At 37.3% G+C, this 16,145-nt stretch overlaps 1 protein-coding gene across 2 annotated transcripts in view; it reads right to left on the bottom strand.

The window, feature by feature from the left end:
* The window catches only part of HBP1 (HMG-box transcription factor 1), a 31,490-nt gene extending 15,676 nt beyond the window's left edge, over positions 1-15,814 (bottom strand). Inside the window, exons 1-6 of one of the 2 annotated variants that reach the window (XM_024558474.2) lie at positions 15,756-15,814; positions 7,022-7,205; positions 4,577-4,805; positions 1,452-1,587; positions 976-1,087; positions 759-871 (exon numbers count right to left, since the gene is read on the bottom strand). In XM_024558474.2, coding sequence (XP_024414242.1) covers positions 759-871; positions 976-1,087; positions 1,452-1,587; positions 4,577-4,805; positions 7,022-7,205; positions 15,756-15,770 — 789 coding nt within the window. In that variant the 5' untranslated portion in view covers positions 15,771-15,814. Of the gene's footprint in view, positions 1-758; positions 872-975; positions 1,088-1,451; positions 1,588-4,576; positions 4,806-7,021; positions 7,206-15,597 lie in introns of both variants that reach the window. The other variant, XM_045193560.2, reaches the window with a different exon arrangement.
* Between the last annotated feature and the right edge of the window lie 331 nt (positions 15,815-16,145).

Raw genomic sequence — 16,145 nt, 5'->3', positions numbered from 1 at the left:
TAAGGAGTTTCTTTTTGAGGTGATGCAAATATTTTGTAATTAGACACTTGTGATGGTTGCATTCTTGCAATGTAATAAAAAGCAATGAACTATACACTGTAAAATGGTGAATGCTATGGTATATGCACTATAACTTGATAAAATATAACTAAAAACTTAGGGAAAAAACCCCAGAAGAAAATGCCAGTGTTTTAATGGAGTCATTTAAAAAGTAACTTAAGCCCCGACTGGTGTGGCTCAGTGGACTGAATGCTGGCCTACGAACCAAAGGGTCGCCGGTTTGATTTCCAGTTGGGGCACATGCTGGGTTGCGGGGTATGTCCCCATTAGGGGGTGTGCAAGAGGCAACCACACATTGATGTTTCTCTCCCTTTCTTCCTGCCTCTCCCTCCCTCTCAAATAAATAAATAAATAAATAAATAAATAAATAAATAAATAAATAAATAGTAACTTCACGTAATCAACTCTCAATCATCCATAGGGGAATTAACCACTTTATAGATTATCAAAGATAAGGCTTTGGTTCATTTATTTATTCATTTATTTTTAGTAAGTTTAGTTTTCTCTACCTAAGAAAGCCTTATTATAAAGGTAAACCTAAAGCCTCTCCATCAGGCTAAGCAACAATAAGTAGTCACAAAACCACTACCTAAAATGTAAGACACCATTTTAAATAGGAAAATAAGTGGAGGATAGTCCTGTACAATAACCATAAACCTGTGTTTCATTAAAAATAATTTAAGGAATTTTTAATCAACCTTGTGAGTGACCATTTGGAGATCTTCCTCATTATCACAGCCTTCAGCTCTAGCAAAATCTTCGGCATCCTGCCATTCCTTATTGCTTCCCTTATGAAAGCACAGACGTGTGCCTAAAGTTTAAGTAAAAAAAAAAAAAAACCCACAAGTATTAGGTATGTGATAGCGCACTAGACAAGTAAGCAGTAAACAAAGTCAAGTATGGTTTTCTTTTCACCTTTCAAAAAACAGTGCCAAGCAGTGGACGGCCAGGAATTGCACCATCCCAAGTCATCATCATCTGAGAGGGAGGACATGCAGAAAATGCCAGATTCTGACTCACTATTTGCCTGTGAAGAACAACATTATAAACTTCATTTCAAAACATAGCTTGTTACTATCTGTCTCCACCTCAAGCTTTCAGGTTCTCTTCTTACCAGGGTATATCTTACTCATTTCTAAACTTAAGAAAAAATACACCTTTGAAACTGAAGTTTTTGAAACTTTAGTTAAATATATATTCCCACCTGTAACAAACTTTCCTAACAGTTAATAGAGCTGTACATAGAATCAAATCCAGATCACTAGCAGAACAATGAGACATACTATTTCCCAACTGTATGTACTTCAACAGACGTTTTTAGAGAGGGAAAGTTAATATATTACAACTGTTGTGCAATCTTTATAAAAGTTTAATCTCATGAATAAACTCACCCTTTCATGTCTGACTGGTGTTTCCTCCTTCCAGTGGGGAGGGAAGGCAGGCTCACTCTTAGAAGAGGACACAGGTGGAGGGCGTGCATAGGAATGTAAACTTTTGCTAGTAGCTATGATGTGTACAGGAGATGATCTAAAATAAGGAAGCAGTTTTAACCACAAAGCATAGGTACTTAAAGTACATCTTTCCTTTTGATGAAAAAAATTTATATTCAAAATGCCAATGTTATTACATATAAGATACCTATGGAAAACACTAGTAAAGACATCAAGATTTCGTTTATAATATGTTGTTCCTTAACTTCTTACCCAAGCCCTCCTCACTCATTTTAAAGTTTTTTCAATATGTGACAATGTATTTTAAACTCCAAATTATTTATTTATTCATTTATTTTTATATCAGTAAGTACGTATAAATGCTCCCTATCCACTTATTTCTTCCACTGAGGCAGTAAGTCTTAACATGAATGAATCTATGCTTAACGCAACCAACACTGAACTCTTATTTACCAACCATAACTGGGCACTATTTTCCTTGTTTTCTAATATAAACTTGTTGAAAAGCATCTACACGTAAGGGCTAATTATTTTCCCTCAGGTCACTTTTTAGAAAGTAACCCCTTCCCCAGTTTCCCCCTCAGAAGTCGCTTTACTAGGCAGTGCTCTCTTTAGAGTGCTTGTGTTCCCAAGAACATACTAAGGTCCTTCCTCCACAAACAGATCAGCTAGCTATTCACAGAAGGGGTAACAGTAAGAAGCAAGCCTCTGAAGGACGTCCAGTAATGTGTACTGACATGGGAGTTTGGAAAGCAGCAGAGGAGAAGACTAGGGGGTAGATCTGTCTGGAGGTCCTAAACCAGACCAATTCTCTGAGATGCCAAATAGGTGTTTATCTGGTCCTTAACAGGAAAAACTTTATGCATGTCTGTATTAACCTTCTTTTTAAAAAGGGGAGGAGGTTCATCTCACTTTTCGACTCTTCCCTTATTCCCTGAAAAATTTTATTTGCCCCTCAATTTTAATTTTATCCTCGTTAACCTTTTTTCATTATACCTTTGCAAAAATTATTTTTAAATATTTATAAAACTATACTTTGTTTTCATGTGCATATTACTTCTTAAATAAAAACCCCACCAATTTTCATGCATTTTAGCATATTTCCCAATCAATTTTAGATTTCAAAATATAAATACTCAATGTTTCATCTTTGACTCATTTCTTCTTTTTATTATATATGTAGAACTTTATGAAGTATTAGAGAATGGCCAAACTGCTAAAAACTCCTCATTCCTACCATCATTAATAAAAAGAATGAGTTTTATCAATTTTATTTAACCATTTAAGAGAATAATGCAATGTTCCAAAATGTATAGTGCCCTGCATGTTCTGTAAAAATTATCATGCTAATAAACACACCTAAAACACTAATACCATTGGTTTCTTCATCCCTCCATCTAAGCAGGGATAATATGAATTTTACCTGTCCTCAACCCCTTGGTACTGTACAGTTACAACTTCAGACATCCAAAGCTCAGTAACTAAATAGGTTAACGGGCTAAAAGAAGCTGCATGAACAACCACTGACAGTATTAGAAAGCAGAGCGTGACTCTTAGTCTTGTTCCCTAGGAAGAAGGGAAGCACAGAAAATGTTACAGAGAATAAATTTACATCTTTAGGGAGATACTCCTTTATTTATGGATTTATTTATATTGCTTTTCTTCTGAAGGGTTTACTCAACTTTCCATGAACTATATTATTAATCATCATGAGTCTGTGTGGTGAAAAATGGAAAGTATTATTTGTGAACTAGAAAGGGGGAAAAAGAAAGCCCAATAGTAAAATCAGGGTTGTGGTGGTGGTGGTGGTTGTTTTTAAAGATTTTATTTATTTATTTTTAGAGAAGGGAAGGGAGAGAGAAAGAGAGGAAGAGAAACAGCAATGTGTGGTTGCTTCTCGCATGCCCCCTACAGGGGACCTGGTCTGCAACCCAGGCATGCGCCCTACACTGGAAATCAAACCAGCAACCCTTTGGTTTGCAGGCCGGCACTCAATCCACAGAGCCACACCAGCCAGGGCATTTGTTTTTGTTTTAATGTAAAATAATTTTTAGCTTTTTGACTATGAAGACTACAAAGGAAATAATACTCTAAAAGGCAAGTTTTTCTATCCTACGGAAACTTTCATGGAATTAAACTGAAGTTAACTAAAATGAATTTGTTCTAATCAAGACCAATATCCTCATGACTAAAAGCAGCAGAATTAATGGGTTGTAAGAAAACCAGTTTTCACACCTAAAAAATTTATTCTTTAGAAAAGAATTATACTAACTTAAGAGCACTTACCAAAATTGAGTTATTTCCGCATCACCTAGTATGAAACATGGTCTATCCACCCCCATGAGTGCAAATCTGGGCATTTCTCCCCCCTACGAACTATCATATTTATCGGTGTCTTTTTACATAAATAATTTTATGATTTTAGGAATTAATGAAATATTATCCACTTAGGTCTCTCTAGAAATATTGTTTGAAAGCTGCCATAATTTCATAGCACAACTCATTTTCTTAAATCCTAGTCAGGGTGTATGAAACAGTGGTTTTCACCAACAGAAGTCTACTTTTATAAGTTGACGATTTTAAGATTAGCTAATTTTAGTATTAGCAAACAGGTAAGTAACATAAGGTCACATACACTAGAAGAAAATAAACCTAGACAAAAGAGGAACTGAACTTAAGGTTGGTACAAGTTTTAAAATATAATGTTTATTATAATTACAGTTCTTTGGACAAATATAATTTTTATTTCAATAGGCAGAAACACAGTAACAAATATTTCTTGGTCTGATCTGATGTATTTTCTAGTGACTTTAAAACATTTACAAATATTCTTCACTCTGTTGTTTTCACATCACTTTTATCTAACTTTCAGAGTATGAAATCATGTTATTGAGTGAAACAGTTCTTTGATCATTATAGGAAGCTTAATTCTGGTAACTTTACTTCAATCCTAATTTAAGTAAACCATTCATTAAGTGGTTAATAGCACTATTTTTAAAACTAGAAAAAATTAATAGCTATATGTAATGATAGGCGTTTTCAATAAAAATGTACAGCTTTCTTACCTGTTGTAAAATGAGCACTGCATAAGTGGACTTTGTGGACTGGTGGCGATATTTGCTAATTCTGTTAGCCAATCCACCTCATTTTCACGGTAAGTATTTTCTGATATGTCTGAGGTATTTTGGTTCCAAGATGGTCTTGGATATTCTTGATGTGAAACATCTGAACTTAGCTGGTATATGGCAGATTGTGTAGGATCACTTTGAACAGCCTGAAGTTCAGGAAGGTCATCTGCAAAAACACGCTCAAAATTATAAAAAGGAAATTACTAAAACAGGGCAATACTATAATTACAGTTGGCAGAGAAATCTTCAAATTTAGCTAAGTAATTTTGTGACAGGAAAAGTATAAATTCAAAAAAATTTTTGTATGAAACAAGTTTCAATTTTAAAAAGTGATAACCTAGTACATTAAGGGTCAACAGAGCTTAGTAGAAAAATGAATCCAACAAATGTAAATGTTGTAATAACTTCACTACCTAAACCATGTAATTATCACAAACTAGAAAAACAAGGTTTGTATTCCCTGATTATTTCCCCAGGTCTTTTTATGCTTCCCTGAGGAGTAATCCATATGCCACTGAGACATTTTTATACGAACACATTGAGGAAAAAGGCATTTTATGTGTGCATGTATGTCATTCACATACTTTTATTAACCTGTTATACAAGATTACTGCAATAATGAAACCAACAACTTTCACAGATGAGATAAAAAAAATCACATATAAATTTTTAGGTACTACATGAATATTCAACTTTACATATGACAAATTATTTCTTTTTACTGAGAAATTCTGAACTCAGTAATATTTATTATTTTTTCCTGTAAATGTGTTCCTGACAGGTACTTTGTGATAGACTTTTACTCCTCAAGAGAGAAGACTACAAGTACTTCCCACGTAACACTCATGTACATACCAAGGCTATGAACACTGTAAGGAATTTTATAAAATTAAATTCTAAAATACTGAGGAAAAAAGAGAGAAAGCATCTTGCAGGCCTTAAAGCTCTTATGAAACACACATTTACACAATTTACAGTTTCTTGGTTCCCTTCAATATATATCAAGAAACTCTTTTAGTCACTGTAAAGTGAGTAACTCCTATTCAGGCAAATATTCCAAAAGAGCCTACTAAAACTGAAATCCCTTGTTTAGAAATACTGATTCAGGACATCCATTCACAAAACTGAGTAACATATACCACCCCCCGCTTCATGGAGCAACCAAAATATCATACCAATCTGACATACCTCCACGCTATAATTCTGGTAAGGCCTCTTCCCTCATTGCCAAAATCCTTCTTTTACCATCATTTCTTTTTTATTCAATACTATAAAGAGCTCACTTCTGTCTTTCAAGTACAGGAAATTAACTGCTTACCATATTTTTCAGACTATAAGACGCACCCCCCCAATTTGGGGGTGGGGTGCATCTTATAGTCCAATTGTAGCTTACCTGGCTCACGGGGGGGGGGGGGGGGGGGGGGGGGGGGCCAGCAGTGGAGTGGGGTTTTTTTCTTCCCTATTTTCCTCCTCTAAAACCTAGGTGTGTCTTATGCTCCAAAAAATACAGTAAGTCATTTCGGATGGTATAAACTTTTGAGCCCCCACACCCTCAGGCCCTAAGTTCCTGATTTCCCCCTGAAACCTAAAACGTGATGGTGGAGGATCAATTACGTGATTAAAATGTTGTCTCTGTTCAACAATAACTACTACCCAATGAATTATTAGGGCCCAGCAACTCTTGGCATTCCAACAGGTATATGTCCCAAGACGTTCAGAATCTCCAAATTCCCTCACAGCACTGCAGCATATAATCTAATCTCCTCTATTTCATCTTCATAAAATGAGGATAATCACATCTTCTCAGGGTATTTGTAAATGTTAGGAAAACTACATGTTAAAGGGGGGGACAAAGCCTAACTGAAAAGCTGGGCAGCAAGCCAAGGTTACTATTAGCTGTTTACTCTTCAACATCTCAAAGCAATACAGTTCAAAATCATATCCCAACAATCCTACACATTTCTACTGGTCATGTATCTTTGGAGTAACACAGCAACAGTGACAACCACAAACAGCAGACCCTCAAGCATCAAGGGTCCACTAAAAACCAGACATGAAAAGTGGCCAAGGATAATTTACTGAGCTCACTGGGATGTTTCAAACACCTTTTGAAAAGTCACACAGCAGGGTTTTGCGAAAGTGTTTAATAGCTCAATCTTTGTAAGGCAGGTAAGTATAATAATCTGTAAATGAGTCTCTATGATAACCGTAAATAGTTCAAATTTATGTTGGTTTTAGGTAATATTTTTATAAGCAGTTAACAAAACGACATTAAAAACTAATGCAGAAAACTTCACACACATTTTAGCATTCAAGGTAAGCCAACCATGAAAATTATCTGAATTTCAGTGAGATTCCTAAAAAGTTTTTAATTTCGTTTACCGAGCTCCATGTGCTCATCACAGGAGTTATAACCAGGAGAGGACGGCAAATTTTCATTACACTGCAGCAACTCCAATGAGTCATTCATTCCTGAAGCTCTCTTGTCCATCACCAGCAGGAGTTTCTGTACTGCATTGGGCATCTGATTTGTCTTCACTTCCCACACCATGTTATGGTGCTCCGACTTTAAAACAAAAATAATGTAAGGAAAAAATGTCAAATCATGTGATCTGAAGATTATGTAAGTATAAAATCAATCGGCGACATCACAATGTTGTATCTTTAATCTATACATTTCTCTCTGCATCCCTTTGAAATCCTTTGCACTACCAGGATGACTCCCTGATTATCTTGGCCTACTATCCATGTAGTCAGCCCTAAATTATACCCAATCCCAAAGGATCATATCTTGAATTTATAAAAGTCCTCTCTTCTAAAGAATAATAGCACAGTTTTAATCAAGTATCTCTTTCAGACCCCAACATTGAGACCAACAAACCCTTTTTTTAGCTTCTATCTTCAAATTCGAAAGAAAATTAATACTTTCCTCAATTAAATTCAAAAAGACTAAAAGAGCATTCTATTTTTTTATTTGTTGAAGATTCTATTTTAATTTCTATTTACTGTGTTCATTATTTTTTCATTATCTTCTGAGAGTAAAAAGTTTAACCCTCTGAAAATTATATTCCGTAAAGAACATTTAAGATGAGTTTCTTAAAATGGCCATATATCATACTTCTCATGAAAATAAAAATGTTCATGTCGTCTTAATGAGAATTTGGGGCCTAGACATAATAAAAAGATATCTGTCCTTCTGACTAGGCTATTATTTCTAAAAAAAATGAATACTAATCAAGGGAGATTTAGCTAATAAGTAGTCAATCTACTTTCAAGGCCACAAAGCTATCAAAAAGAAAACAATAATACAGGTTAACACAACGAAATAATTCCTCAGAGAAGTCCACCAACTAAATTTTGTTATGAAAATAATACCTTTTATACTCTTGCCTTTGGATATTATCAAACTGGTTATTTAACACAGGCGAGAGAAGCAGCAGGATTTCCTGATTTCTCAGGCTCTACTCCAAATCTCATTTTTAAAAAAGTTCTGAGCTAATAGGAAATATACAAAGAAGTCTGAAAACATAGTTTTCTCTTCAAAATAAATGAAACATATTGCTGTTAAGTCACTGAAAGTACCCCAACCGAGCTGAACAAAAAAATGAAAAGATGTTAAATACTCAATATTGATACCAGAGCTTTCTAAGTGATGACATACTCACCAAAAAACACTGGCAATACTAATTTTTTTCTTACAAAGGCATTTTCAACTTTTTAATTATGAAATGTTTTTCTGACTATAAAATACAATCACTGTGGCAAAAGTTTAAAAAGCATACTTTCTAAAAAAATTTAAATAATTATTTCTAATCAACCAACTGGATTTGGATACTGTTAACACTTTGACCATATTTTTCTTCATATACCTTTTCCTTTACATAAGTTCATAAGCATTTTCCTGACATTAACAAATAGCCATTTTAAGTAAGTAACATACATCATACGGCTGTACCAAAATTCACTTATTCCTCCTATTCCTGAACATGTTCACTACTCTTAGTAACATTGCATTTACATTCTTATTTTTTTAAAATAGTATTTGCTTAGATCCGATTATTTCTTTAGATTCCTAATAGGTGGATGGCAATTAAACACCTTCCTAAGCTTCTTGACGCATACAGCCAAACTGCATATTGTCTTATTTTATTTTCTAATATTCTATTTTGGGTGCTGTCTGTATACCTCAAAAATGACCCATATCCTGGAAATTGCTTTGCAGGGGTGTCCAATCTTTTGGTGTCTCTGGGCCACACTGGAAGAGTTGTTCTGGGCGAGACATTAAATACACAAACACTAACGAAAACTGATCACCATTAAAAAAAAGGATTTAAGTAAATTTACAATTTTGTGTTGGGTCGCCTTCATAGCCATCCTGGACTCACGCGGCCTGTGGGTTGGACACCCCTGCTAGAGCGTTACTCAGTATCTACTGTATGTTGTACTAAGTACAAGGTAGTGAAGGGCACTGGGTTAGATGTAAGAAAAGATGGGTTTTGATTCCAGCTTGATCACTTACTAAATATATGACCTAAGTGACTGAACTTCTCAGTATCTTCATATTTATAGGGTTAATGATACCTGCCCAACTTTCCTTCTAGAATAGTTGTAAGCATGAACTGAAACTAAGTGGAAAAATGTAAAATGATTTCTTTAAAAATTTTGTTTTATTTAGAGTGACACATGGCTAATATTATACATATTTTGGTCAGTCAATCGTCCTAAATAGAACAGTTAACTGAGACTGACTATAGTTCACAACAGGAGACCAGACAGCCGTTCAGCTTCAGCAATTTCCTCTCTGGGAATATTATAAGTATCCAACATATCTCAATAAAAGTCACGTGTCATGCAATTACTTTGGGCAAATAACAGTTTATCTAAAACACATTTGAGGTATTTGCAAGAAACTTAACATCTTTCCAGTTTAGTATAATCTATTATGTACTGATTAACCAGTCTTTATATAGTAAGACTGATTAATCAGTACATAATATAAAGTGGTTATAGCAAATCTGCTGGGGGTATAACAATTTCCTACAAAATTGGTGGCCACAAGAAATACTATGAGTATCTCAAATTGATTTAGGTAAAAACTGGCCAAAATCATGACTCTAAGCCTCTACCTTCTCACTGCGAAACTCAAGCTAACTTAGCTCTATCAGTGATTCCCAACCCTTGTGACACATGGAATTGTGTAGTACTGCCAACAAAATGATACCCGGGCTTTACGTCCAGAGAACTGATTTATTTGGTCTGGGGTACAGCTCTGTGCAGTGGCTATTTGTTCGCTTTAAAAAAAAAAAATTCCAGGTGCAGTTAGAGAACAAGTGGACTAAAAATTATTTGCCAAATTCCTTCTTACTTAAAATACACATATTTACTCATTTAATATACGCTTACATTCAAGACACTAGTTTATTTTTTTCAAGATTTTTATTTATTCATTCATTTTTAGAGAGGGGGAGGGAGAGAAGAAGAGAGGGAGCGAAACATCAATGTATGGTTGGCTCTCGTGCACCCCCAATAAGGGACCTGGCCTGCAACCCAGGCATGTGCCTGGACTGGGAATTGAACTGGTGACTCTGGTTCGCAGGCCCACACTCAATCCACTGAGCCACACCAGTCAGGGCTCAAGACACTAGTTTCAATGTTAACACTCAATGATAAATCATGAACCTCAATGAATCTACTTTAGTAAAAAAAATGACCATAGTTCTACAGATCAGGGCTTTGCTATGAATGAGTAAAAGAAAGAAAGGGAGGTCTCAGAATATAAGAAACTCACATGACCAAATGCACAATTAGTGAAATACTGGCTGAGAGGACACAGAATCCAGCATTACCAGAAGGTAAAGTAGTCTTGTGTGTATTGTGGTCATGGATATTAAGGCTAGAAGGGTAGACTGAGATCGAATCTTCAATCCTAGTGCAGGAAAATTGGGGAGAAAAATAAAGACTCTGAAATTAGGCTACCTGAGTTTATATATCAAATTTGTTATTTACTATGTTCCCTGATCAATTTAAAGTCTGTATGTCTTGTTATAAAATGCAAGTAATAAAAGCATCTACCTCATAGGTTGTTGTAAAAACTCAATGAGCCAATAAATGTAAAAAGCTTACAATAGTGCCCAACACAGAACAAACCTGGGTAAGGTGACTAGAATTAGCTATTATCAAACAATGGGGAACTACTTAAGATTTTGGAACAGAGGTCTGACATTCTCTTCACTTCTATACAAAATCATCCTGAAACACTGTATCAATATGCAAGAACATCTACAACAAATATTTAAGGGACAGTGTATTAAAAGCACAATGTATTAACTTTCCCAATTCTATCCATGTAATCCACCTGACCCCAGTTTCCTTTACAAGAGTTTGTATCAGTACAGATTCCTTACTTAGTAATGCCTATGAAGTGAGAGGAATTAGTCATTCTATAAATTCTTTACATAAAGATGTGATCTGCTTAAGTAACCCCCAGCCTTAATCTTAAACTTCAAAGTTTTCTTTTTACCTTTATAATGAAACTCAGGTTGCCCCACACTTATCCATCTTCTCAGAGCTAACCCGAAGTGTATGAAACAACGCTGTTCTTAGGGTCCACAGAAGCAGTGCAACAGCTTGTCTGCCTTTCCCCTCACTCTGTAGAGCTCTCTGATGTTCTTTCTTCCCATGTAGATTTTTTCCCTATTAACAGGTTCTGCATTGTCCACCATTCACCATTTACAATACACTAATACCTCCTTGCAACTATCATTTCTTCATCACCTAGCCTTAGTTATCTACCAATATCCCATCACAATATCCTCAAATGAAGTAAAAAATAAATTTAATTTCAAAACAGAGCCACCTACAAATAATAAAAGGAACCAAATAAATACTTGCTAAACTTTAGTTCTATGTTTGCATACCTTATTGTTGCTGGTAATCAAAAGGTGGTCTTGAGATAATGGAGATTTGGCTACTGTAAACCTACTTCTGTACAGTAAATGGGAGCCCAGACTTAGTCAAAAGACATGATTTTCATTCTTGCAGACCATGTCACCTTGGGTAGGTCATTTAACCTCAGCCTCACAGTACCTCTATGTATTCACAGTGCTTGTGTGAGAATTAAAATCATGAAAGCAAAATTCAAACCCATATACAAAGTTAAGTTTTTGGCTCTCATTTTTTTTGTCAAATTATCTGGGGGACGCAAGGCCCCTGATAACATTAAAGGAATACCAGAAGAGTCCATACTCAAAAATATTCCACTCCCCCATACATTTCACCAATTAGACATTCACTCTGATAAACAAGTTCCTCTTTCAGATACTTCCTGGTAGAGCTAAACCTATTGTTCATTCATCATTTTGTATTCTACTTTGGTACAATAGGATTCATATAAGTATATATGTCATCTCTTCACTAGATCACTGATTCTCAAAAGGAAGAGTAACATTCTCCAGCAGTTTCACTCTGAAATGTGATGTTCAGTATTACAAATTTTCATTGGGTGGGATTGGGCAGACTCTACTTTTTGTTTAGCATACTTTCAGAAGTACAGAGTCACAACATCTTAAGTAAGAGACTAAGAAAGGACCAGAAATAACTAAGTTTCAGTGAATGAAAGAGAAGGAAATAGGTTTTTCTAAATGCCTATCTACTCCATGAAGACCAATTCCACACAATTTAACCTTATATAGCCTCACAACCGCTCTGCGAACAAAGCATTATTACAGGAAAACAGGATTCTGTCAACTGAGACCATTTTCTTTTTGAAAAGAAATGAGAAAAATGGCAAAAGGTATAGACCAACGTAAGTTAGACTACTTTCAAGTGCCTATTCTTCCCCAAATCCTTCACTTTCCGTCCTTACTATAGATTTCACAGAAAGAAGTTCCTATACACTCTCCCCTAATTCTGAAGGACTGTATACCAAACTCAAATTTTTTGTGAGCGAAGAGTGAAGAGAAGGTAATTTACAATGAATTTACATCTCTAACGTGAGAACTGAGGTATTTAAAAATGGATTACATAATTCTAAGCTAAAATGAACCTCCATAATATACTATATTAAATGCACCAAAATACTTTCTACACCAAAAGTAGGGGACCTTAATGCAGTTCTTCCAGAATTATTTTCCATGAAACTTCTAACAGAAGATTTCAAAGAAATGTTTCAACAACTTGTTTGCCATTGTGCTGGGGACCCACACACACACACCAGCAGGGGGTGGTATTCTTTTAGTAAAATATACTACTGTAGAATACTGTAAAATTACTACCTACATGACTGAAGAATTTAATCTCTATGCCTCAGTTTTCTTATTTGTAGATGGGACCAGTACCTGGCTACCTATCATAATTACTGCAGGTATAAAAAATACTACATCCCACATGATTACCTGATTCTAAAGCCCTCTCACATCAGTCATTGCTGCCCAGACCACACTCCTTGCCTTTGCTGGACAGTGCAAAATCACATCTATACAAATTCTTATCAATTCTGAGCTGATCTAATACAAAATGTTGATATTGATGAAGATAACAGAAAACCCACAATACACCAGCTACAAGCAGCCATGCACAAACCTGTTTAAAAGAGGACTATCAATTCGAATACTATTCAAGATGAGTCACTGCAGGAAAAACTTGAAATCTAAAATTCACATGTGAAACTTGTTTTCCTAAACTTGACTGAAATTCTAAAAATTCTACCCGACCTATAACAACTTGTGAAAAAAGCTTTTCTAAGCGAGTAACTTTTAAAAATTTACAACTGTATCAGGAGAAAATTATTTTTCTATTTTCTTTGGAAAATGATAAATTATGATATGAAGTGCCAAAGTAAATGAAGACCAAAATATGAAGAAATATGAATATTATCCATGTGTCAGGCAGTTAACAAGAATATTTTTTCTGAATTTTGTGATATATAATGTGTCAGCTTTAAATTTTGTTTAATTTATTGACGTATTTTCATTCTAAGTAAATATTCACTTTCATATTTAAAATATAATACATGCAAAATACCTGGCATTGTCTCATTAACACGGTAGTAACTTCTTATAATTTTTGACAGGAAAAACACAAAACAGAAATCCTCATTTCAAACAGAAATACAAGACACCAGCTTGAAATTCTCCCTCCAGGAAATCTTCAGGGCCTAGCAGTTTATTCATTCATTAAGCCCAGACCATATACCGCCTCCACTGAGCACTTGGATAGCGCCAAGAGTACAAAGAAATGAAAATAGAGTGGAGGAGACCATTCTTTAAAGTGACAGTCCATGTTTGAAGTCTGAGAAGTAGGCACTTTGAAGCATGGAAGATTGTGGGGGCAGGTGTGCAGGAAAATCTTAGGAGAACGTAACATTTTAACAAACATATGTAGAAGTGAACAAAGTTTAAGAAGTGAACAAGGGGGATGGGTTTTCCAGACAGGAAAAAAAGGTGATTCGGCTTGCAAAACTATATAAAATGGGCTAGAATGTGAAATCAAATTTTCGTTTCTAAAAATAATATATTAGTCAAGTTAGAACAGCAGTATTTTGCTGTAAAGCGGCTTCCTCAAAAGCATAAAGGAGCTCAAAAACTTATGAGTGAATTTAATTATTTTGAATATAATTTAAATTCCTCTAAAACTTGCTAAATATTGCCAACCCAACAAAACTGGGTAGTTCAATCAAGGAAATTGAACAGAAGATCCTAACACTCTTGGTTAGAAAGGTTAAAGCAAAAGACAATAGGAAAAAAGTAAGCTAAGACCAAAGTTGTAGGAATACATTATAAAGGTAGATTATCAATAGGTAACAATAGGAGAGTATTCACAAATGTTGTAATTATTCTAATTCTCAAAAGTTAACTTTAATTTCAAAACCGCTGTTCGGAGTCATCTGTTACTGGTACGCAGATGGAAGTCTTAGGAGGACTCCAACACTTCCTAGTATATATCACTCCCTTTTACCCTCCTGTTTTACGGCATCGGTCGTATCCTGAGCTAAAATTGAGTACTGTCCTGCTGTCAGTGCTCCTTTTAAAAACGATTCTTGTTGAAAACTTCCTCAGAATTAACTCTAAGTACTGCAAAAGACACAGGAGCGAGTAAAATCCCCCAGACCGTATGCAGCGTTTAAACAAGCTACAAAACCCGGGACCCCGCGGTCGAATTCGCCTGGATTCCTTTTTGTTTTAATCTGCCTAAGGCAGCAGCAAAGGTTGGAAGGCGGAGACTGGAATCGCCTGCCAAGTCTCCGCTCTCGGTCGCAGAGGCAGCGCCCGCAGCTCCACGCCAAGTCCATCCCCCACCCTCTTTCGCCATTCATCGCGTTCCCCTCCCCTCCCCCCATCATGTGACCGCAGCCTGGACTCCAGGCTTGTTTTTCCCCTCCGCTCAACCCTACTGCGCAGGCGCCTCCGAGTCCATTCATTCGAACTGCGTAACAATGAGCCCGGGGGCCCAGCGGCTCCGCCAGCTCCTCAGCTCGGCTCGAGCCCTTCTGGGAGCCGAATGAGGCAGCGCCTCACTCGGGTTCCCCATCCCCGGCCGGTGTCCCACCGCGGGCCGACCTCAGACCCTCCACCCACATGCGGTGGAAGTTGGAAGTCAAACTTTCCTGGACAGTCCCGGCGCCGCCTAGGTCCCTTCCCCGGCCCAGAACCCCCACCAACTCCGCACCAGATCCGACCACCCACCGCGAACCTGGTTCAGAATTAAGTCCTCGCCTACTCCTCCCCGCCCGCGCCCCCCCTTCGAGCCGCGCTGCCGCGAAGCTCAGGTGAGCTTGCGCCGGGCGCTGATCCAGTGAGTTCGCGGCGGGCAGCTACCGGACGGTTAACTGCCCCCATCGTGAGGGAAGCGTTTCGAGGACGATGAGCGCCGACCTGACCTCGCCGGGCCGTCCGTTCCCTTCGGGATCCTGCCCCTCCCTTCCCCACCCCCACCCCTTCCCGAACTAAAAGACAACAAACCCGCCGCGGAGTGAAGGCACCACTGGCGTGGGCGGCCCTGGCCGCGACAACACCACCAGCAGCTCGCGTACCCCCTCTCCTACTGAGGCTAGCCTCCCCGAATCGCATTACTGCTCCCGCCTCCGCTCTTACTCTTCAACCGAAACTTTCCTACTTACCAAACCCGTCGCCATTACCAAGTCTTTCAAGCTTCGTCTTCCCCCTCCCCTCAACCCCCTGGGGGCTGAGCCTCCTTCCAGCTCTTTCATCCTGTTATTGGCCTGCAGAACTGCCATTCGACCCTTTCCTTTCTCATTGGATGATACCGTGGTCCGTCTCGGGGGGCGGGCTTGTGTTGACTTTTGTGTTGTGTTTATTGGAGAAGATGGCATGTCAATCACTAAAATAAGCGCTTCGGATTGGATTGCTGCCGAGATCTCTCTCTTTTCCTCCTCCCGTTGTTGTTGTTGAGAGAGATCTCTCTCTTTTCCTCCTCCTCCGTTGTTGTTGTTGAGAGAGAGATCTCTCTCTTTTCCTCCTCCTCCGTTGTTGTTGTTGAGAGAGAGAGA

Source organism: Desmodus rotundus, chromosome 6 (genome assembly GCF_022682495.2).
Source record: "Desmodus rotundus isolate HL8 chromosome 6, HLdesRot8A.1, whole genome shotgun sequence".
NCBI lineage: Eukaryota > Metazoa > Chordata > Mammalia > Chiroptera > Phyllostomidae > Desmodus > Desmodus rotundus.
Note: the sequence above shows the minus strand (reverse complement) of the source record. Positions and strands in the feature narration are given on the sequence as shown.